The following is a 22625-nucleotide window of genomic DNA, read 5'->3' as shown; positions in this document are numbered from 1 at the left end:
GACACATCTGTGTCTTAAGTGTAAAAGTAATTGTAACTTTTACATTTTTTATATCATAAAAAAATGTTTATATAATTATATATTAATTTTTTCCAATCAGCCTTATTAATAATTTTGTTAATTATTTTGTTAATACGTCGTTTAAATTAGTTATTAACGTATCTAATTTTATATATATCTTATTGAAAAAGATTCGATATTGTCCACAATATTTAAAAAAGTAATAAATTTAATATAAAGTATTCTTATTGGTAGTTTACACAGGAAAATTACTAGGCACTGACCAATTTAAATAGATTTTTTAAATTTAAATAGATTTAGTGGACTAACGGAACTGTCTTATTATTTTACACTTCCTAAAGTGGTATAAAATAATAATAATAATAATAGAAAGATTTGTTAATAAATCAAATATGCAGTATTGGTGCAATTCGAAGAAAATTAAAATATATTATTTTTTTAATCACACTTAGTTCTTTTGCGGCAGACGATAACCAGTTGCAAGTTAGTCGCGAATCTACTTTATTGACTGTCACATTTGAAGCATTTCCATTAATTTGTAACTGGCGGAGTTTTCCAACGCGCATGCGCAATATACATTATTTGATGGATTTGGATTGGCAGGACTGCTACGATTCTTTTCCTTCATTACTTCCTTGGGATGGTGAGTGTTCTTGTAGTGTGCTATCTCCAGAATAATCCGGAGATATCCAAGGCATCATCGCACTATTCACAGTTTATTTCCATTAAACATACAATTGACATCATCGTGAATAATTTTCTGCATTTATTATATTCGCGAAGAGAATGTTGCGATATATCTTTACTAGACCGATTAATGTTAACCTAAACGATCCTTATTTTATATTGAATAACATAATCGAAGGCAGTTTTCGAATTAATTGATAATTTCAACATTAGTCGTCATTGTATATTTTTGATCTTTTGTATTACTTTATTATGTTTACCTAGTCTACACACAAGAAGAAGACCAGGAAGTTACGTGGACACGTGAGCCATGGCCACGGTCGCGTTGGTAAGTTTACCCGGTAAAATTTGTTGTAGCTATAACCACGTGTGTAAAGTAAATAAAAACTATTAGTAATATAATAAATGATGCTAGTAAATAAACAGCACAATACATAACTATGAATTTGAGATTAAAATTTCACATTTTTGTTAATGTAGAATATTCCTTGCAAAATTTCAACTGGAATTCTTAGATAATAACTAAAGTTATTAGATGGAATCAATGATGCTTCATTTTTGTACATGTATGATTATTCCTCTATCATATGTCTCGACTTTTGTATTTTGATTTAACTTTTGATATAAATATTTGTTTTTTTTATCGGATAGATATATTAAAGGTATATAGATTTATATATATTTTTATTTATCTTTTAGGCAAGCATAGAAAGCACCCAGGTGGTCGCGGTAATGCCGGTGGTATGCACCATCACCGAATCAACTTTGACAAATACCATCCTGGTTATTTTGGAAAGGTAAGAATCCATTCATGTGATATTGCACAATAAAGATAGCTATAAATCTTTTTAGCTTTTTGCACGATTTATTTTTCTTTTTTTTTCTTTGAATGTTGGAGAAAAATAAAGAGGAAAGGCAAACGATGCAAGAAGTGCTAGAAAGAACAGATCTATGTATCAGATGATGAGACTTCAATTTTCACCGGCGAACTGAATTATATTGATTGTATTTGTATAATCTGAATAACTTCTAATATTTGAAATGTTATTTGAGAATTTACAAATTGACTAATAATTGATATTTTTGTCTTTAACTTACAGCTTGGTATGAGGAATTATCATCTACGACGCAACACCAAATGGTGTCCCACTATAAATCTAGACAAATTGTGGACTCTGGTCTCTGAACAGACGAGATTGAAGTACAAAGATGTTGGAGGCAAAGCTCCCGTAATCGATCTTGTAAAAGCGGTAAGTAATAGACTTTTTTTTTGTAATGTCATAATTTTATTTACACTGGAGCTTCATAATAGCACTGTGCGTTATTTCGAGGTTCACTATTAAAGTTCCAGTGTATCATATTTTTTTTTAATATTTATATTCTATTTCCTCATATGATGATTTGCAACGGGCGGACTGAAAAGTGCTGTACAACACTTGTATTCCTGTAGAATGTTGCATTCTGATTGTTATAAAATATTTAAAAAAAGATTGTATAATAAAACGCGACAATTCAATTATGTTTGCATTTCTATTTTGGTATATAAAATATATAAATACTTATTGATCAATATTAACTTTTTTCAGGGATATTACAAACTCCTAGGAAAAGGACGTCTGCCGAACCAGCCTGTTATCGTAAAGGCTAAATTCTTCAGTAAACAGGCAGAGGACAAGATCAAGGCAGTTGGTGGGGCATGTGTTTTGTGCGCATAATCATCGAGTATGTTGATTTCTCTTTAAACTTTTTCTTTGGTGATATCTTTTTGTTATTGTGATGATTCAGCAACGGGCGGTCTGAAAACTGTATAGCATTTTAACGTAATGTTGTGCATTAGTGTAGATTGTTGCATTCTGATTAACAATTTTGTGAAATATCTTAAATATTATTTTATGTAAACAAAATGCTAATTTATACGTTTTGTTTTCAGAATATCAATCTCCATAAACGTGTACTTTGTAAGTACTTTATAAGTACTCAAACTTTGATGCAATCTGTCAAATAGAAGATCGGCATTAATTTACAGAGAATGTATTTCGATGAAATGATAAATAAACATTTTTTTAATCACATTCGTCTCGTTCCTTTCTCACAATTTGTTTTATTTTTATAGAATTATAATTAGATTTCTCATTTATATTACACAATCCAAACATATTTTAAGTTTCGTGATTTAGAATAAAATCGATCTTTTGTAACAAGCTGATAGCGAAGATCTAAGCACTAATAGTATGAAAAAGATTATATAAATATGTCTTGTATCCCGCCAGATTCCTTATGCTATGTGAGGTGGTGGTGGAGGTATTTGCATCCCGGGTGCCAAGAGGGCTGGCGGCGGTGGTACTGGATTAAACATTGGTGGTCTGGGTGGAGGTGGTGGAACAGGCACCATCGGACCCAATCCTGGTCTTATCAGAGGAACTGGCGGTGGTGGTACTTTACCCACAGACGGCTTCTCGTTTTTAAATGCAAATTGCAAGAAAAATTGTTTCGTGTCCTTATTCCAATGAGTCCAAAACTTTCCTTCTGCCTTTTCCACTTCTCTGCTAGGAACCTATAACATTGATTATGTGAATAAAGCAAAGCTTTTCCACTATTACTACTTTTAAACATCATTTATATTAAATAAATAGAAATTCTTGTTTTAATTATTCAAACACGTTCAATGGAATGAATGACTTAATATTCAAATAGAAAGGGGGTGTGAGAACATAGAAATAAGCATACAAATACGTGAAAAGAGCTACATTCAATCAAAATGCATCTTGGTGTCCAATATTTATGTATGAATTTTATAATCAATTTATGCAAACTCACACACACACACACACACACATATATATATATATATATATATAAACAGAAACTTCTATTTGTTTTAACTCGATTAAGGCTTAAAAGTAATATTACAAATTTTTGAAATATTACAAAATTGACAAATAATTTAATAATATTGATGTTAATAAACATTCTTCAGAAATAATCTTACTTTGAAGGCGATAGTCTCGTATGGCTCAGCTGCAAACAGCAGATACTGCCACTTGCGATCTGGTGGCTCGACCCTTTGCTCATAGGCAGACATGAACCTATGTCGCGGTATCACATTGTCTGCCACCTCTGGGTAATCTACTTGAAATAACAGACTCTGCTGGCCAGACTCCGGATCACGCTGCTTGGTGACTCGATAACCAGGTCGACCAATCTTCACAAACTTCTTCGGCTCAACCCGGGGCTTTTCTGGTGCAAGGGTCTGTGGCGCTTCCTTGGCTTCTTTCGCAGCTCTCCTGGCTAAATTGGCTTGATGTTTCTTACCCTGAGTGTGAGCTAGATAACTGCCCTCATTATTGTGTAGAGTAAGACACAGTTTGCATTCGTATGAGCCCAGGTGATTTTTCATAAAATACGGATCCTTGTTTAGATCAATGGTCTCCAGGGCGAGCTGACGGAGACGCTCCCGGCGGTCGCGATTGCTCTCCGACCAGGAGGCGACGCCGCCGCCACCGGTTTTGCCGCCCGGACGATTCTGGAAATCCATTGTTGCTCTCCAAGAGTAGGCCGCGTCAGTACAATGAAAATCGTTCTTTGCAAGTGGAGATACTCGTCAATGTTATTGTAAGTACATCAATAACCTCACTTGGATATGTTTAGTTTAATATAACCTATAATATAACTACGTTTTATGATTTTATCAGATAGATGGCCTGCTACTTCACATTCGCATAGAGTTCCTAGAGTAGATAGGGACTCTACATTCGCACTCAAGAAGTTTTTACGGGAGGGCATTAGACGACAATTGGCTGCGTTCAGCAGAAAAAACGGCTTTGCAACTGTTGTAAAATTCTTGAATATGATTGGTTTATACATTTAGATCCAATGAGAAACTAAGAGCAAGATTAATTATATTGAAGAATTTTACAACAGTAGTTGCAAAGTGCTTTCTCTGCTGAACGCAACCATTTTCTCGAAAAATGGAGGGGATAATGTTGATATCAACCATACCTTATCGGTAACCTCGGTTCTCTTTCTGTATATATTCGTATGCTCGCTGGTGTAAGAAGGCACTTGTTGACTGTAAATAATAATATTCGTATAAGGAATTATAATAAATAATAGAATTTTGAATAGAATTATTTACAGCATGTAGGTTGACCATGTATCATGGACTCGAAATTTGAACTGTCGCTAAAAAGTTATTTTCCCTGAAGAAAAAGAGGAGAATCCCGAATTCTTTCCGAAAGACGGCTGCTCCTATTGTCATTGTTGACTCTTTGTTGATCAACTGCGAGAGTCACGATGGCTGCGAGGGGTATTCATAGCCTGAGATTCAATCAGGATCAAGGTAAACTTTAATTTGCAATTGAACCGCAAAATACATTCTTTTTTTCATTGGCATTAAGTCTTTTTTTTTTGGAGTTACTTCCATCAGTTGGTGAGATTTGTGTATCTTTTTATCTTCTTAAGATTATATGATGTCTAAAAATAATCTTTCTTATGCTGTTCTCGTAGTTTAAATTTATTTTTAAATTTATATTATTTTTTTCCAACTTTTTTGTATAATTGAATATGATGTTCTCTTTTGATTAGTTAACTATGCTCTTACTTTCGTCTATTCCTTTCTAAAGCTCCTTATCATCATTTCTTTCTGATTATCATATTTATGACACTGAGCATTGAGATAATCTCTCTTTCCCAGGTTGTTTTACATGCTGCATGGAATCTGGACTGAGAATCTATAATGTCGACCCATTGGTTGAAAAGGCGCATTTCGATAATGATTTAATGGGAAGCATCTCCATGGCCGAGATGCTCTGGAGAACAAACGTGATTGCCGTGGTAGGTGGTGGGAATCGTGCTAAATTTGCTGATAATACCGTTCTGATTTACGACGATCTATTGAAGAAGTTCGTTATGGAAGTCACCTTTACCAGTATCATCAAAGCAGTCAGATTGCGAAGGGACAAGTATGGAATCCTCTTTTGTTCTCTCATTGCAAATTCTTGTATATTAGGCATCTGTTCTATAGAAAAATATTCTTATGTCGTAGAATGATAGTAGCACTACAGCGAGAGATACACGTCTTTTCGTTTCCTACGCCTGTTCGAAGGTTGTTGACGCTCGAAACTAGAGACAATCCAACAGGCTTAGTGGAAATAGCAACGTTCGCGACAGCGCAAAGGCAATTGCTGGCTTTTCCTGGTCACAAACTCGGTAGTGTACAATTGGTGGATCTTGGAGCTACCGAGGCTGGTAGTTCCAGTGCACCTATTACTCTTTCAGCACATCAGGTATTTCTTCTTGTTATTTGAATTTTTTTCTTTCAACATAATAAAAATTTACATGATTCGATTACTTTAAAATTTATTTTTAATTTTTATTTATATTGCAGTATTTTCTCAGTATTTCTTTTTTAAAATTCTTTATATTCTTTATATGGGTGACAGGATTAAAACTAGATTTTTTGTTTGATAAGCAATTGTTGAAGTATTAAGTTATCTAAGATCCTTGATTGATACTTTAATGATTAGTAAAGCGAACAATGTTTTATTGTTCTATTTATTATTGTATCCATATATGTGTTGCAATAACAACAGGGTGCACTGGCATGTCTGGCAGTTAATGGAAATGGGACCATGATCGCGACTGCATCTGTTCAGGGGACTTTAATCAGAGTGTGGGATTCTGTACGCAGGAGTTTATTGGTTGAATTAAGGCGTGGTGCTGATCCTGCTACTCTCTATTGGTTAGTATACAAGATTAATATCTAACGTTATAACATTCTGCCATAATGCAAATATTATTTTTCAGTTTTTTAATGTTTCTCAATATTTTTTTTTCTTTTAGCATAACATTCAGCAGAGATTCGGAATTCTTATGTGTTTCGAGCGATAAAGGAACAGTTCATATATTTGCCCTAAAAAATACCAGTTTGAATCGACGATCCACGTATGTAGATTATATCATTTTTTAAATAAAGGCTGCGTTCAGTAGAAAAAGCAGCTTTGCAACTGTTTTTTAATATGATTAGTTCATATATTTAGATCCATGAGGAATTAAATGCAATCACATTAAAAAATCCTTAAACCGTGATCAGAGATTGAGATTGAATTGAAATTTAATTAATCAGAAGAAAGAGAAAATCAATTTCAAGCTTAGTGAACTTTGCTTTGATTGGTTAGATTTCAAACTAATCTCAGTCTCTAGTTTGTTCACAGCTTTACAATAGTTGTAATGCTACCTTTCGATTTAATGCAGCCAAACAACTTTTCATATATTGTTATCTCATTTTTAGTTTTTCAAATATGGGATTCTTGGGCAACTACGTCGAGAGTCAGTGGGCATTGGCTACCTTCACAGTACCTCCAGAATGCGCTTGCGTTTGTGCGTTTGGTACACACAATTCTGTGATAGGTACTGTATTTATTTTGCGAAAAATGTCGCTGATACACTTTGTTTCTTCCTTTATATTTTTATTTTTTTTTTGTAATTTCAGCTGTATGTATGGATGGAACGTTTCACAAATACGTCTTCACCGCAGAAGGCAATTGCAATCGGCAAGCGTTCGATGTCTTCCTCGACGTGTGTGATGACGACGATTTTTAATATGAAGCCTATTACGTATGTGCGTATAGTTACAAGACTATATACTTGCAATAAAATTTCTAGTCGGATTACGAGCGAAATTTCTTGTATGTGTGTGATATAATTGTACAGGTAATCGAATCGCTGATTACGTAGAAAGCACATAAGTCATGGAAAAGTCAGTGTTCCATGGAGTCTTCGAATACAATCTTTTTTTTATGACTTATGTGCTTCCCATAATTATACAATTTTAATAAATATGAACAGACATTTATATTATATATTTTGTACAACAAACAATCTATTTAATTTTATATCTATATTACCTATCCTTTATAAAATTTTTGGGAATATAGAAAGAAACTGCATAACATCATAACATGTAATTAACATGTCCAATAATTTTACAGGAACTTCCAGCAAATTTTACAAATTTAAGTTATGAAGGTCTATCTGAGAAGGCTCGTTCTCGAATTCTTTCTGAAAAAAAGTTAATTGACATAATAATTAACTGTGCAGATCATTTGATTATTTATTAATAGTCTGAAGGCAGATATGTACTGTACGGTTCAGGATTCAGCATGGGTCGTATCATGGCAGCATAACAGCATAAACCAAAAAATCCAACAAAACCTCCAACAAATACACCATACCTCCATCCTTTCAATCGCATAACTCCCAACAGATCTATGAGTAAAAAAAATCAAATACATTAAAATACATGATTTAATTTTAAACAAACGGAAACTTCCACTTTAATTTCATTAGAAACAGGATCATACCGTATATTTCGAGATTATGTTTACATGGAATTTTTACATATTGTTTAAGTTAAGTTTTTACACAAATTTTTTTATACAAACAGTACAAATAATGTAAAATATATAAATTATTATAAATTGGATAACACAATACAGAAAAACGTAACTATATTTTATGATTGTTAATATGTCTGACTTTAGTAAATCTGATAAATAAAAATATATAATCGAGATGGAAGTTTCAGAGAGTGTAGTGCAACGATAAAAAAATAGGCATAGATTATTTTATGATATGTAAAACATAATTTATATCGTATACACACAGATGTAGATTATTATTTATATTTTAATGTAAAATGCACATTCTTGATTCAAATATATTTGACTTGTCTCAATGATATATTCTCGAACACAGAAGCACACCGAGATTTAATTGTGACAAACGTCACTAAAACATTACATCGAGTCTTACCACGAAAATTATTTTGTGTTTAATTTCAATGAATAATCTCCGATTTTTGTTTCGATTTTTATTTCTAAAATTATCGTTAGTGTCCCATACTTATTTCCGAGGTTATGTCGTGTAGTGTCCAATTGTGCCGATAGATGGCGAAAACTTGTAACTTTGTGTTTCTCGTTAGTACATGCGAATGTATTACTCAGTATATAAGCAATATTGTAAGAAAGCTTCATTGTACTTGCTTCGGCAGTACATATACTAAAATTGGAACGATACAGAGAAGATTAGCATGGCCCCTGCGCAAGGATGACACGCAAAATCGTGAAGCGTTCCACATTTTTTGCAGTTTTAAACACTTATTATTTATTTATTTTGGTACTCGTGAAATTGCATGATAATTTATCTGATAAGTTAAATGTCCTAATAATTGAACTGGTAATAATGTTTTATGATGTCATATCAATTGCTGATGGATATTACAAAAGAATCAATATTTATTTTTTAGTGTTTTATTTAAATGTATTAGTGTATGTATGTACATATATATCTACATGAAACTTATTTGTTTTATCGGTGTTAAAGATATTGACATATAAATTTAGAAAAGGACTATCTATAATAATTTTTTTTTCCTTTAAAAAAATTTTAGGAAATTTATAGATTGTAGAGTATTATATATAATCAATAAAATTAATTTAAAAAACCATCAATATGCATCAATAAATGTGAAAATTATATATACGCATTTATTAGAACACTTTACATTTATAAAAAATTTCAAAGTTTTTTTTATATAATAACGTTGTTTTTCGTTAAGTTTCTAGGAGTAATATTTAGCAAGTTTATTTATAAAAATTGATTAATTTTAGAATAAAACGACAATAATATAATTCAGTTATGCTGATATTGCGTAGCTATTGCATCTCGTATACATATATAGTTCCATAATTTTTTATTAAATTATTTAATTGACGAGATCAAAATTCATATGATTCCTATCAACCTCGATGGGTATGCACTTATAAGTGGCGTTTAACGACAATAGAGTGACACTTGACAATAGGTATTAAGGTACTTCATATCTAAAGTGAGTAAATTAAATTTCCATCACAATTGCAGCAATTTTAGCATAATCATGAATAAATGCAAAGTTTTATTGACCGCATTCCACAGATATAACATATTTATTTTGCACTGTTGGAAATTGTCTTCGTGTTAATTAGATTAATTCTTTTAAATCTAGAAGAAAATACTTTCTATTTCAACCACAGCGAAGAAAACTTCCAACTATTGTAAAATAAACATTCTGCTGAACGCGGCTATGATGTGTATATGTATGTACAAGTGCACATATCAGGATATTCGGGAGTGTCATATCACCGATATGTGAACACCAGTGAACGCTGTAGACGGCGCGGCATCTTGATCTCTTCCCATTTACATAATGATCTCTACGCGATAATCGAAGTAGATGCGTAAGCGTATCGTGCGGATTAAGTGACGGCCGAGTCGGAAAAAATCCGCAGGAGCGTCAGTTTATCAATAACGGTGCTCCGTCAATCTCGTTGGTGAATATCCTGGACGCCGGTATCACGAGAGGTTACGTCCACGAGCGGGACAAATGAATCGATTGTGGTAGTGGGAACAGAAAGGTAAGGGATCATGTCGAGAAAGTGGTTGTCGAATTTTGCGCTGGCCGGTACCATCAGGCTACTGATAATGAACTCCGAGTACCAGAAGATCATTGGTAACCGTGTCGAGGTGTCGACCGCCTTAAACTCCTGGAAGAGAGGTTAGTCGGATCCTGCTTCGATACACCCTCCAGTCGTAGGAGCACACAGTTTTGTTTGCGATTATGTTCGACTGTTTTTTTTATTTTAAATTAAAATATTAACACCCTAGAACTGTCGATATCTATTTTCTAGTATTTAACTCTTTGGAACTGACGTGTCTATCAGATCCATTAAATATATAGTGATCGTTTGGATAACAAATATTCTGATGAGTAAAAATAATTCAACTTTGTCTGTGAAGTAATGTTAATAGATAATAAAAATATTTAAATGTATAAAAATATATAAAAATAATAAAATAATAAAAATACATTATATTTGAATTTATTACTACTCTAGTTTTTAATTCTTATATCTACTATTGAAGTAATTATAGTTTTATACAAAAATGTCAAACAATTCAATTTTCTTTACGTTATATTTGCAAGTTTGAATTATTGTTATTAAAATAACTTTCTAATAAATTATTTTTTATACAAGTTATATTATTTGTTTTTGATTCTTTGAAATTAATTAGTATCTTTTAATCAATATAAATTAAATGGGTCTCACAGAGTCAATAAATGTATCATAGATTTTGAGGATTAAATATTGTTTTGATCAATTACGAACAGATCGGTTTCATAATCATGAAACTTAATGTTTTTGATTTTCCAGTAACTGAAGGAGTTTACCTGCATAAATTTGGCATAGACCCATACGAGGGAGATCTATTTCACGAGACTCCAATTGGCTTATACGTGTTCACCCTGATGCAGGAATACTTACCTCAATGGGCATTATTTCTACTATTTATTGTCGTTGACTTAACGACTGCCCTGTGCCTCGCTCATGCAGCAAAACATTACGCATTTGAATTGGTCGGTACAATATTGGAATTTAAATTTGTCTAGTTTAAAATCTTCTTGATAAAAAAGTGCATGGTACTTATTTCAACTTAAATTACAGACAACGAAAAAGAAAGAGGAAAAGGATGAGAATAAGGAGCTTAGTAAAGATGTTCCCAACACGTCTGCTCTGTACGTTTCTGCAGCGTATCTATTTAATCCGTATATAATACTAAACTGCATTGGCCTAACAACTACGGTTTTTACCAATCTACTCTACTCGATCGCGCTGGTGTCAATGACGAGACGCTCTGTGCTTTGGAGTTGCACATCGATAGCGTTATTGACGTTGCAAGGACTCTACCCCATGTCACTTATGGTACCGGCAACTATTTACGTCGCCACTACGGCGAAGAACAGAAAAATCAATATTGTTACGATGCTAATTGTATTTACGAGCATCCTGGCAATCCTATTTGCCATTTCTTACTGTATCATGGGAAGCTGGTCTTTCTTGTGGAGTACCATTGGTTTCATTCTAACTGTTCCAGACTTACGTCCGAATATCGGACTGTATTGGTACTTCTTCACAGAAATGTTCGAGCATTTCAGATGGCTTTTCATCGCGTCCTTTCAGATAAACGTCAGTTTATTGTACATAGTCCCTCTAGCGCTACGGTTGCGACGCGATCCAATGTTACTGGCATTTTCCTACCTAGCGATAGCTGCCATATTCAAATCTTATCCATGCATCGGAGACGTCGGCTTCTATATATCTCTACTGCCACTGTGGAAACACTTGTTCCAACGTGAGTTTAATTCGCGATATTTTTATCGTATTATTGAGAACGGTGAGAATTATTCTAATACGTCATACGTTTTTTTTTAGATATGCAACAAGGATTCATTGTAGGTTGTTTTTTACTATTTTGCACGGTTTTTGCCCCAACCGTGTGGCATCAGTGGATCTATTCCAGATCAGCGAACGCCAATTTTTACTTTGGAGTAACACTGGCGTTCGCCATAGCACAAATCTTCCTTCTGACGGACATCTTATTCGCCAGCGTAAAATACGAGTTTGCAGTTCAGCATGGTATTGATAAGAAAATTAACGGAAATGAGGCTAAACTGCTACTCGAGTAAAATAGGCTTTTTTTTAGAGCGAAATGTACAATCCCCTGCCGATGAACAATGACAAGTGATACATGTCTTTGAATCATTGCCATGTGAAAAAAATAAATAGTTTTTTACAAAAAAAGTTTGTCTTTATTTTGCTCGATTGATACATGTGTTCATTTTTGGTTAAAACACTTATAATATCATAGTACAAACTTTCTTTTAAAACTTGCTCTTACCTCTAAAGTATATATTATACTAAAACAATTTAATAATTTACAGTTAAAACCATAACGGTGTTCATGATTTAAAAAATCAAAAATTTTTTACACGATTTATTTTCAGATTACATAATCGGTGCAAAGCTATATATAAAAAAAATCATATATAAAACTCATTATTATTATGGTATAATAATTATTGTACATTAATTACATTCCTACAGTTCTATACTTGTAAAAATATTTTAAATATGAGCATACTTATTATAATTTTTCCAAAAATATTTCACTTAAATATACGATTATGATCCACTCAATGCTACAAGTGCTTGGAAGTATTGGTAATGCTAAATAGATGTACCTAATATAGTCGATTTATAAAACAATTATTATATCGGAGATATATTAAGTTATACTTAACTCTTTTAAAACTTAATAATACCGACATTTTTCAATATTTTGAATTATTTGAAGACAATGATGGTATTTCGAACTTGATACTAAATATTAAGAGCGAGTGTGGCAGAATAGACAGCGCGCTGGTCTGCTGTGCTAGAGAATGTATATTGTACAATCAATATCGAAATGTGCAATCAATGCCCATTAAAAATTGATATTGGTCCTTATTTTTGATCGGTCGTTAAATTCAAGCTTTCCATTTTATGTACAAGTTCATCGACTAATGCTTCTGTTTTTCTTTTTTCTTTCTTCTCGGTAACGGTTAAGTTTGTTGCATTTGATGTACCGCTACCATTACGTGAATAAGCTTGAAGATTGTTTATTAATTTTACTACGTTAGAGTTCTTTTTTAACGGCAACCGTTTAAACGGAACATATCCGTTGTGCTCTTTACAATAGTCCCACAATAGTTTCCAATGTTCGTCTTTGCATAGTATATTTGGATTTCCTATTATTATAGTAAGTGCTTTTGCACGTGTTAAAGCAACATTAAATCTCTGCAAAGAATGTATATAAATTTTTAGAATATATATACAATATATATAAAACATAATATAATTTTCATAAAATTATATTTATATAATTTTATAAAATTCAGTATGGCTTTATGTGACCCAACAATTGGCTTAGTATTGACTAATCCCAAATCTGATCTTGACTTACATTTATGTATAGTTTTGAAAGGTTGATTAAATTATTAGCATAGGAAAAAGAAGTGAATCGTAATCCCATTAAAATAGAAACGCATATATCATCTACGAGTAATTGATATATTAAACTTTTCTTCTGTTTTATATGTAAAATTGATTTATATAAATATATTAGCATATGTGCACAACAAATATAACCATAAAATGAAATAAATTATAACAACTGTTGGGATGTCGTGTGGCTCCGTGTGAGAGCGACGGATTCGTAACTGACAAATCGCGAGTTCAAATCTCGCATCCCGTATATATGGAAACAATTTCATATTAATTTCTTTAAATCTAGATGACTAATAGAAAAATTCTTCAAATCTAGATGACTAAGTTCAGACATAATAATGCCACTCATATCTCTCCTATGACTAATTACTATTGTAACATACTATTAGTGCTCATACTTGATAGTATATGAAATCAATAACATACCTTTGGATTGGACAAGAAACCAATGTGTTCTTCATCACTATCGTGTTTGAAGATTCTTGATCGTGCCGTCGATAATATTATCACATTTCTTTCTTGTCCTTGAAATGTTTCAACAGTTCCCACTGTTATATCTTTCAAATTCATAGCTGCCAAGTAATGTTTAATATGCAGCTGTTGTCGTGTAAAAGGCGTTATGATTCCAATATCTTTCTGTGTTAACGCGCGTTTCTTAAATTCGGTACTCATCAGTATAACTACGTATACTAATACCGACAGTACTTCAGCTGTGTTATAGACACTGCAAATATGTTACATTTGTGTTTATACAATATCAAGTAAATACAAAAGTATATAAGTATAAAGTTAGATAACACGGAAAAAAAAATTTTTTTTGTTTCAAGAAAAAATTATTTGATTCAAGAAAATAATTTTCTCAAATAGTCCCTAGCAGGTTTTTAATTAATTTATGAAACAATTTTCTCGTTATTAGTAAATATTTTTGGTAACCAAGAAATTGCTTTTTGAAATAAAAATTATATTTTATAAAAAGTAATCAATGTATGATTTCTAATATTCATGTCATAAATTTAAGAAAAATGTTCTCTTATTAACAACAATCAGATTCAAGTAATGACATTTATTAGATTTAATAAAACAATTTTCTACTGACAAGTAATTGTGTTTTTATTAGAATAAAATATTTTCTTCACTGATAAATTATTGCTAAGGATAATATTTTATTGGAACAAAAAACAAATTTATTGTGGCAAGTAATTAATTTTTTCAATCAATAAATTACAGTTCAAGAAAATGTGTTTACTTGAAACAAGTAAATTTTTTTTTCGTGTATTAAAAATCAAATATGAATTTGAAATAGGAAGGTTGCGGAAAAGTTGTGGAACTTTGGTATTAATAAGTAAAAAAGTTTGCAAGTCGGAAATTTACTTCGGGAAAAGATCAGTTCGATCGAATAATTTTTACTATCGCTGATCAATCCTCAAAGTTTCGAAATTTTAAGTAAAATTATGTACTAAAAAAAATCTCTTTCTGCAATTAGTGTAACTAATTTATTCGAATTTACATCCGAAGAATCCGTCCAAAAAGTTTTTAGTATACAATTTTATTTAAAATTTCGAAACTATGAGGCTCGATCGAGGATAGTAAAAATTATCCGATCGAACTGATCTTTTGCACATATTAGTATTAAGGTTCCACAATTTTTCCGCAACTTCCCTATTTCAAATTCATACTTTTGATTTTTTCGATACACTCTATTTAAAATTTCTCAGATGAACTAGAGTAACTATCCATATTACTATGTCTGTCTCTATTAGTGTGTGCCTTTGTAATTAAATAAGCCATGAAGAAAATTAGCACAAATAACAAAAAATAAGTTGTTTATATAAGATAATAAGTGGCTTAAAATTATAAAAGAAATTAATAAAGAGCATACAGCCACAACGCCAGTTAAAATTAGCAAAAAATATATTTAATTTACATTAAGTAAACGTTTCGGTCACCATCTGACCATCATCAGTACATCAATTTTAATAATAAACCCATATATAAATTATTAAAAAATACCAATTATACAGATCAAAAACATTATTATCGTTCGCGAAAAATATAATTCTTTTAACATAAAATTACGCCGGTCAAAAGTACGAAGTCACTTCCAGTCCAAACATAAAAGAAAACCTTATAGGCAGTTGTTTATCGAAGTCAATTTGTTAATATGTAAATTATATCCATTTAAATATGCGATTACCAGATGTTAATTATCCAAATAATAATTGTAACCAAAACCAAAAACATAAAAAAATGAAAAAAACTTTTTTAGAACTATATTGTGTTTAAAATCTCTTCATATGAAATCAATTATTAATATAAACAATTATACAATTCAATCAACTCACCACATATTTGTAGATACATGTATTAAATCTTCAACAGATTTATCTTCCACAATCGAACTATCTCAGATTCTGACTGAACAGATTTTCAAATATAAGACTTATAATTTTCAAACAAATCATCGTTATACTAAGAGCACTTTCAAAAGGTAAGCAACTTGTGACCGCTTACCCGTGTACAGGTCGTATTTATCTTTTATTGTTAGACAAAGAAAGTAGAGATTTAGAAAGAGTCAACCAATATTATGTGAGAGAGGGGCATTGGCTGATGATCGGAATGTAAACGTCAGGAAACCGTTCCGTATCACTTTGCTTATTCAAACTATTCTTTTGTTTTTTAATGTGTATCATCTCTGAGATCATTCTTTTATAATATGATCGTTCAGAATCAACTATATTAGTATTATCCCAATCTATTGCGTGATTAAAATATATGCTTAGAAATAACAGACAAATTATTCATTGGTTTTTTGTAATCATTTTTGTGTTCCTTTATTCTAGTTTTAAGCTTGCGTTTTGTTTGTCCAATATATGTAGATTCACAATCTTGGCAATTTATTTTATATACAACATTTGATTGACCTTCTTTTTTGATTATGTCTTTACCAGTTTTTATGTAGAACTTAAATCATTTATAGGTCTGTAAGCAATATTAAAATTAAATTTATTTATGATAGATACAAATTTTTCAGAAATTTTTTGAAAATACAGAACAGTAAAATATTTTTCCGAGATATTAGATGAATCTATATTTTCTCTATGATCATTAATATATTTTGGTGAGTTGATTGAATTGTATAATTGTTTATATTAATAATTGATTTTATATGAAGAGATTTTAAACACAATATAGTTCTAAAAAAGTTTTTTTCATTTTTTTATGTTTTTGGTTTTGGTTATAATTATTATTTGGATAATTAGCATCTGGCAATCGAATATTTAAATGGATATAATTTACATATTAACAAATTGACTTCGATGAACAACTGCCTATAAGGTTTTCTTTTATGTTTGGACTGGAAGTGACTTCGTACTTTTGACTGGCGTAATTTTATGTTAAAAGAATTATATTTTTCGCGAACGATAATAATGTTTTTGATCTGTATAATTGGTATTTTTTAATAATTTATATATGGGTTTATTATTAAAATTGATGTACTGATGATGGTCAGATGGTGACCGAAACGTTTACTTAATGTAAATTAAATATATTTTTTGCTAATTTTAACTGGCGTTGTGGCTGTATGCTCTTTATTAATTTCTTTTAACAAAAAATATTTTTTTTTTTATTAAGTTAAATTATTAACGCATACGGTACCAAAGATAATTTTCAATTTTTTAATTATTAAAATACAGCAAACATTTTTTGAAAGATATATATTTAGAGGAATTTATATGAATCGAGTAGTATCACAAGATTTTAAGCTGATTCCTATTAGTGTGCCCTGCGTTGGAGCTGAGAGCGTTGTGTTACGAGTATACATTGAAATCGTAAGTATAATTAAAATAATAATTTATGCAATATTAACTTAAACAGTTAGCGTACATCTATTATCTATTTTAATAATTATATGTTAAAATGAGTCAAAAATGGACACATTAATAGGGCCGTCGCTCCTTGCAGGGACACACTAACAGAAGCAAAAATATTGTCTTTATTACAAAAACATTATAAAATATTTACTTTTTTTAGATAAAAAAATATTTAAAAAAACAAATAACTGAAGAACCAATATTGATTCAAGTAAACAAAATTCACACACACACAAGCTATAATATTTAATAATTAATTCAATAATGAGCAATTTTAACTTAAAAGCACACTAACAGGGACAGTTGCCCTAATTATAAAAAATGAAGGCTCCTGAGTAGTCTCTGCGGTCATATTGGATTGTGACGTTATAAATGAGAAATTAAATGTTGAAGTTTCTTGCATGCCATTTGTAAATAAAGATTAAGAATTAATCCAATATGGTCGCGATGACTACTCAGAAGCCTTAAATACTGCTTTAAGACAATTACAATGAAATTTATATACTTAAACATATCAACCTTTGAGATTTACATCTTTGTTCTGTGCCTAATACTTCTTGAAATATCATAGGAAATTGTTTATTGGGCAACTGCGACCAGTTCAATGCCATTTGTGTATCAGCTTTTCCACGGAACTTCAATTCGTTGTTATAAAATAATTTATTTGACACACATAAAAGATTTTCGTGACTACGATAATTTTCAATTAATTTTGTTATGTAGTTCGGATTATATTTTCCATTCTGCATTTTATACGGATCACAATCATTCATTAATCTTTCTAACATGGATCTTCCTGTTAGGATAATAATAATAGTTTAAAAAATGCAATATATAGATTACATGACATGCAATACCATTTATTACCAATAGGAAAAAAACTTACCGAGCAAATGCTCAATTCTCCTGCAACGAATTACAGGTCCTAACTGATAAGGATCGCCTGCGATAACAATTTGTGCTTGAAATCTAATCCCTTCATCTTCAGCTTGATTTATTGCCGCGAGAGGAATTAACATATCTGGTTCAGTTGCTTGACTTGCCTCGTCAATAATTATGTAAGAAAAATGATTCTTCCGGAAATTTACATCAACCAATCTATAATAAACAGTATGAGATATTATACAAGGTGGGGCACCTAGAACAAAACACTGGAATATCTCGAAAATTAAACACGGTAGGGAAAAATGTTTCAGACAAAAGTTGTATGATTCAAAAGGGGACAAATAATGATGAAATCATTTAAAAAAAAAACCATTTTCCTCACATGGAGGTGTTCACTTTTTTAAATGGAAAATGGTATGATTTTTTTACACAATATAGTTCCTTTAATTATTCTGCACATGAAAATATTAAGATAATGATATAAAAAAAGCCAATAGTTTACGAGATACGTTATATACTTTATTGTGGTACATTTTGACATAAAATGTTAGTTTATGTTGTCTCTGAGGAAGGCTCAAAAGTGAGCCGAAACATATAAGCGCGTTTAGTGAATAAAGAAGTTTCATGCTTCATAGGTGTATTATTTGCGCGACGTCTTCTGCGCCTGATTCCTAGTGCCCTTATTCTTTCCAATTCGTTGATAAAATGTTAAATAACTCGTAAACTATTAATTTTTTTATAATCGTATCTTAATACTTTTATGAACAGAATAATGAGATGAATCAATTGGTGGAAAGAAAACACAGTTGTTTATTTAAAAAATTCCAGTTTACATACATATTTTTTTAAAGCAACTATATATTTTAATTCATCTTATTATTCTGTTCATAAAAGTTAAGGTATGATTATAAAAGTATTAAGGTACGTTCATAAAAGAGAGAGTATTAAGGTACGATTATAAAAAAATTAATAGTTTACGAGTTATTTAACATTGTATGTCAATATATGTCAGAATAAAGTATAAAATATCTCGTAAACTATTGGTTTTTTGATACGCTACCTTAATACTTTTATATGCAGAATAATTAAAGGAACCATATTGTGTAAAAAAATCATAGCATTCCATTTAAAAAAGTGGAGATAACCTCCATGTGACTTCGAAAAATTATTTCATCATTATTTGTCTCCCTTCGAATCATATAACTTTTGTCTGAAATATTTTTCCCTGCCGTGTTTAATTTTCGAGATATTCCATTCTTTTGTTTTAGGTGCTCCACCCTGTATATCTTTTAAAAATTTAATTTAATAATATCAATTTAATTTTAAAATATCTTTACATCTCTAAATAACATTTATATATAAAAATAATTAATTTTATTTAATCATACAAAAATTGCTATGATTATTAAAAATAAAAATTTAGACTATAATATCTATAATAACATACACATGCACAAAAGATGAAAAGAATACTGAATAATATATCAAATGCATACCTTATGGATGATGATAATGTTGAAATAATAATTTTTTTCAATAGCAGTACCTCTTTCGACAAAAAAATTGTCGTGTCATCAACAAAATTCGCACATGGTCGGATCTCTTTGTCCACAGACAACCTGTTTTTCAATGAACAAAATTCAGTTTATATATTTATGTGATTTTTATTATATTTTATGAAATTTGTCACAATTAAGCAAAATTGATTAGAAATAAAAATGATATTTAAATATATAAATTTTTCTGTGATATTATTATTTATGTTAGAGATCTCCACATAATAAAAGAAAAGGAAAAAAAGAAATCAAGAAACCTATACAAAAATAAAATTTTTACCATTCTCTAGATGGGGCATACATTCGAGATATCATGTTTATCGGGATATATTTAATCAATCTTTTGGTGATTTCATCAGCTGCTGCATTAGATAGTGCGCATACTAATATATTTTTCGTTGGATATTGTCTCACAATCTATTAATCAAAAAATTAAAATGAGAAAAAAAAATTATTTTATTAGACGTTAAGTCTAACTAAGAAATTACCTGACATATAGTCTCAACCAATGTCGCAGTCTTTCCGGTACCTGGGGGGCCAAAAATTATATAAGGTGCAGGGCGTGCTGTGTTATTTAGTATCTTCATCACTGCTTGCTTTTGTCGTTCATTCTTCTTTATATTAGTATTTATCCATTTAATATCACTATACAACATATGTTTACAGTTATGATAACAATATAATTCCAAATAATAAAACATTTAATTTTAAAACTTACAATTCCATATCTGTGCAATTTGTTTTCAATTGTGGATATATAATCTCACGCCAATTGCATTCACTTATTATCATTAATGCATAATGACAGCATCTTAATGGCCAATGTCTGCTTTGGAAATTAATCTTAAATCTTTTTTCCTTGTCTCTCAATATTCTTGCCACTCTGAATAACATAAAAAATTAATATATAATATATAAAATTAATTCTATCATATAATTATACCAATATACCATATTGTTATAAAGACTAAATATATTTCCAAATATTAAAACATGCAACGTTAAATAGTTTTTTAAAGCAGTTACGTGTCAAGCAAAAGACTAAATTTGATTCTTTGATTTTGCCATTTCATATAAAGAATTCTGAATAAAAGAATATCACTCATAGAAACAAGTATTCCAAACAAATTCAAAATAACTTGGTAATGCATTGCAATACTGCGTTCCTTAGAAAATAAAAACAAAACAAAAATATAGAAAAAAGAAACAGTAATACTTTATCTCAATAAGATATAGATGAAATATATCAAAGTAGAAAGAATATTAACCCATAATAAAAAAGTACTAAACTTACTCAGAATTAAAGGGCTTCACTGTAACTTCATTTTTTAATACGTTTATGATTTTAGCTCCAATAAATTTGCTTGCACGAGCTTTGTTTGTACTTTCATGAAAAATTGCAATATCACCTGGTCTAATTAGATTAGAAGGCTCAATATTTAAAGATTCCATGTTGATAGTAAAATTATTTTCCGAATTATATTTCTCAATTGCATAATTTAACAATGTGCACTTTCTCATTTCAAGATCTAGTTCAAATTGTATTAGATACAAGCACATTTTTAATATGAACAAATAATTCGACTCTGTTATCCTTTGTACATTTGACAAACTTTCAATGGACTTTATATAATTATTACATTGATACGAGCAGTGACTAGAACTCTGTCCCAGATATATACTTTTTAACGCTTGCTCTAAATTATGTGGAAAATTAATTTCTGGTAATGATAGTATTTCTGCTACTGCAGGTACTGTACATATCCTAAAAAATTTAATGGTACATTAAATAACTTAATAAATTAAAATATTATAAGTAAACATTTCTTTTGTATAAAGATATGAAAAACATTAATATGTAATATGAAAGATATTATAAATTGCTCATATAACTTTCAAAAAATGACTATTCCAACTCTAGCATTATTATTACTATTACGAAAAATTATAAATTACTAAATCATTATTACAAAAAAGTAACAGCATTATAAGTAATGTGTCATCCTTGGTTAAATGTTATCTCACGTTATATACAAAAGTTATATTTTTTAATTAATTTAATTAAAATGTATTTTTAATATCATAAATAAATTAATATAAATTTTTCTTACATAGGATTCTCGGACTCATTTTTCTTCTGCATGATGAAAGTATATACGTATATTCGTAAAATTTGCAAAATGCAAGTAACACCTAAAACAATTTTACAAATACAGAAAAAAAAAAGAATATTAAAACGTTTTCTAATTCTGCACAAATACATAATCAACAATCAAGAGAATTGCAAGCACTTAATGCAAACAATCACAAATTTCACATCGAAATATGACAAATGTCTCTAAATAATTAAACTAATGCTCTTTTTACATGATTTGCTTCGGTAACACACATAACAAGTTTTACGTTAATATACAGGATATTTATCGTTTATATGAGTTATCGTGATAAAACGAAAGCCACGTATTATTTCAAAGAATTCTATAGTTACAAAATGCTGATAAGCTATGATACACACAATATCCGTAATCTTATCCAGTGTGCATGTTTATCCTTTCGGTGTTACTTGTAGTTGCGTTTTATGAATGAGGGGACTCCCGCTGGGTGCAGGGAGTGCATTCAATGGCTGCGTTCAGCAGAGAAAGCAGTTTTGAAACTGTTGTAAAATTCTTCAATATGATTGG

The 22625-nt window shown here is 30.4% G+C and overlaps 5 protein-coding genes across 7 annotated transcripts in view; 3 read left to right on the top strand and 2 right to left on the bottom strand.

The window, feature by feature from the left end:
* Nucleotides 1–570: 570 nt before the first annotated feature.
* On the top strand, nucleotides 571–2780 carry RpL27A (ribosomal protein L27A). Its single transcript, XM_018515055.1, is given in 7 exon segments — nucleotides 571–635; nucleotides 637–664; nucleotides 973–1036; nucleotides 1408–1505; nucleotides 1809–1958; nucleotides 2295–2430; nucleotides 2639–2780. Coding segments are annotated over 6 exon segments (519 nt in total). The 5' UTR covers nucleotides 571–585; the 3' UTR covers nucleotides 2424–2430; nucleotides 2639–2780.
* Nucleotides 2781–2790: 10 nt separating this feature from the next.
* Nucleotides 2791–4495, bottom strand: Sf3a2 (splicing factor 3A subunit 2). Its single transcript, XM_018515054.1, has 2 exons — nucleotides 3698–4495; nucleotides 2791–3262 (listed from the first exon to the last, which is right to left on the bottom strand). Exons 1-2 carry the CDS (start codon nucleotides 4241–4243, stop codon nucleotides 2984–2986), a joined length of 825 nt encoding a protein of 274 aa, XP_018370556.1. The 5' UTR covers nucleotides 4244–4495; the 3' UTR covers nucleotides 2791–2983.
* A 256-nt stretch (nucleotides 4496–4751) lies between these two features.
* LOC108766045 (WD repeat domain phosphoinositide-interacting protein 4) lies at nucleotides 4752–7551 on the top strand. 3 transcript variants are annotated; one of them, XM_018515078.1, is made up of 7 exons: nucleotides 4752–5047; nucleotides 5402–5669; nucleotides 5753–5993; nucleotides 6300–6448; nucleotides 6550–6651; nucleotides 6998–7116; nucleotides 7199–7551. In XM_018515078.1, the coding sequence occupies exons 1-7, from the start codon at nucleotides 5002–5004 to the stop codon at nucleotides 7306–7308; spliced, it is 1035 nt and encodes a 344-aa protein (XP_018370580.1). In that variant the 5' UTR covers nucleotides 4752–5001; the 3' UTR covers nucleotides 7309–7551. The 3 variants fall into 3 exon arrangements, with proteins under 3 accessions (XP_018370580.1, XP_018370579.1, XP_018370581.1); XM_018515077.1 differs by having other exon boundaries at nucleotides 6998–7551; XM_018515079.1 differs by lacking the exon at nucleotides 6550–6651 and having other exon boundaries at nucleotides 6998–7551.
* An 85-nt stretch (nucleotides 7552–7636) lies between these two features.
* Nucleotides 7637–22625, bottom strand: part of LOC108766178 (putative helicase MOV-10) — an 18081-nt gene continuing 3092 nt past the window's right edge. The window contains exons 2-13 of the mRNA XM_018515326.1: nucleotides 22056–22137; nucleotides 21239–21709; nucleotides 20663–20827; nucleotides 20433–20589; nucleotides 20225–20361; nucleotides 19885–20007; nucleotides 18390–18601; nucleotides 18023–18299; nucleotides 14058–14355; nucleotides 13223–13421; nucleotides 7849–7974; nucleotides 7637–7767 (exon numbers count right to left, since the gene is read on the bottom strand). Of these exons, the coding sequence (XP_018370828.1) occupies nucleotides 7727–7767; nucleotides 7849–7974; nucleotides 13223–13421; nucleotides 14058–14355; nucleotides 18023–18299; nucleotides 18390–18601; nucleotides 19885–20007; nucleotides 20225–20361; nucleotides 20433–20589; nucleotides 20663–20827; nucleotides 21239–21709; nucleotides 22056–22087 (2238 nt within the window). The 5' untranslated portion in view covers nucleotides 22088–22137 and the 3' untranslated portion in view covers nucleotides 7637–7726. The remainder of the gene's footprint in view (nucleotides 7768–7848; nucleotides 7975–13222; nucleotides 13422–14057; nucleotides 14356–18022; nucleotides 18300–18389; nucleotides 18602–19884; nucleotides 20008–20224; nucleotides 20362–20432; nucleotides 20590–20662; nucleotides 20828–21238; nucleotides 21710–22055; nucleotides 22138–22625) is intronic.
* On the top strand, nucleotides 9900–12310 carry PIG-U (phosphatidylinositol glycan anchor biosynthesis class U). Its single transcript, XM_018515325.1, has 4 exons — nucleotides 9900–10300; nucleotides 10959–11161; nucleotides 11250–11937; nucleotides 12018–12310. The coding sequence occupies exons 1-4, from the start codon at nucleotides 10171–10173 to the stop codon at nucleotides 12269–12271; spliced, it is 1275 nt and encodes a 424-aa protein (XP_018370827.1). The 5' UTR covers nucleotides 9900–10170; the 3' UTR covers nucleotides 12272–12310.

The sequence above is a fragment of the Trachymyrmex cornetzi genome, unplaced genomic scaffold, assembly GCF_001594075.2.
Source record: "Trachymyrmex cornetzi isolate Tcor2-1 unplaced genomic scaffold, Tcor1.1 scaffold57, whole genome shotgun sequence".
Classification (NCBI taxonomy): Eukaryota; Metazoa; Arthropoda; class Insecta; order Hymenoptera; family Formicidae; genus Trachymyrmex; species Trachymyrmex cornetzi.
This window is presented reverse-complemented; position numbering and strand designations above follow the sequence as displayed.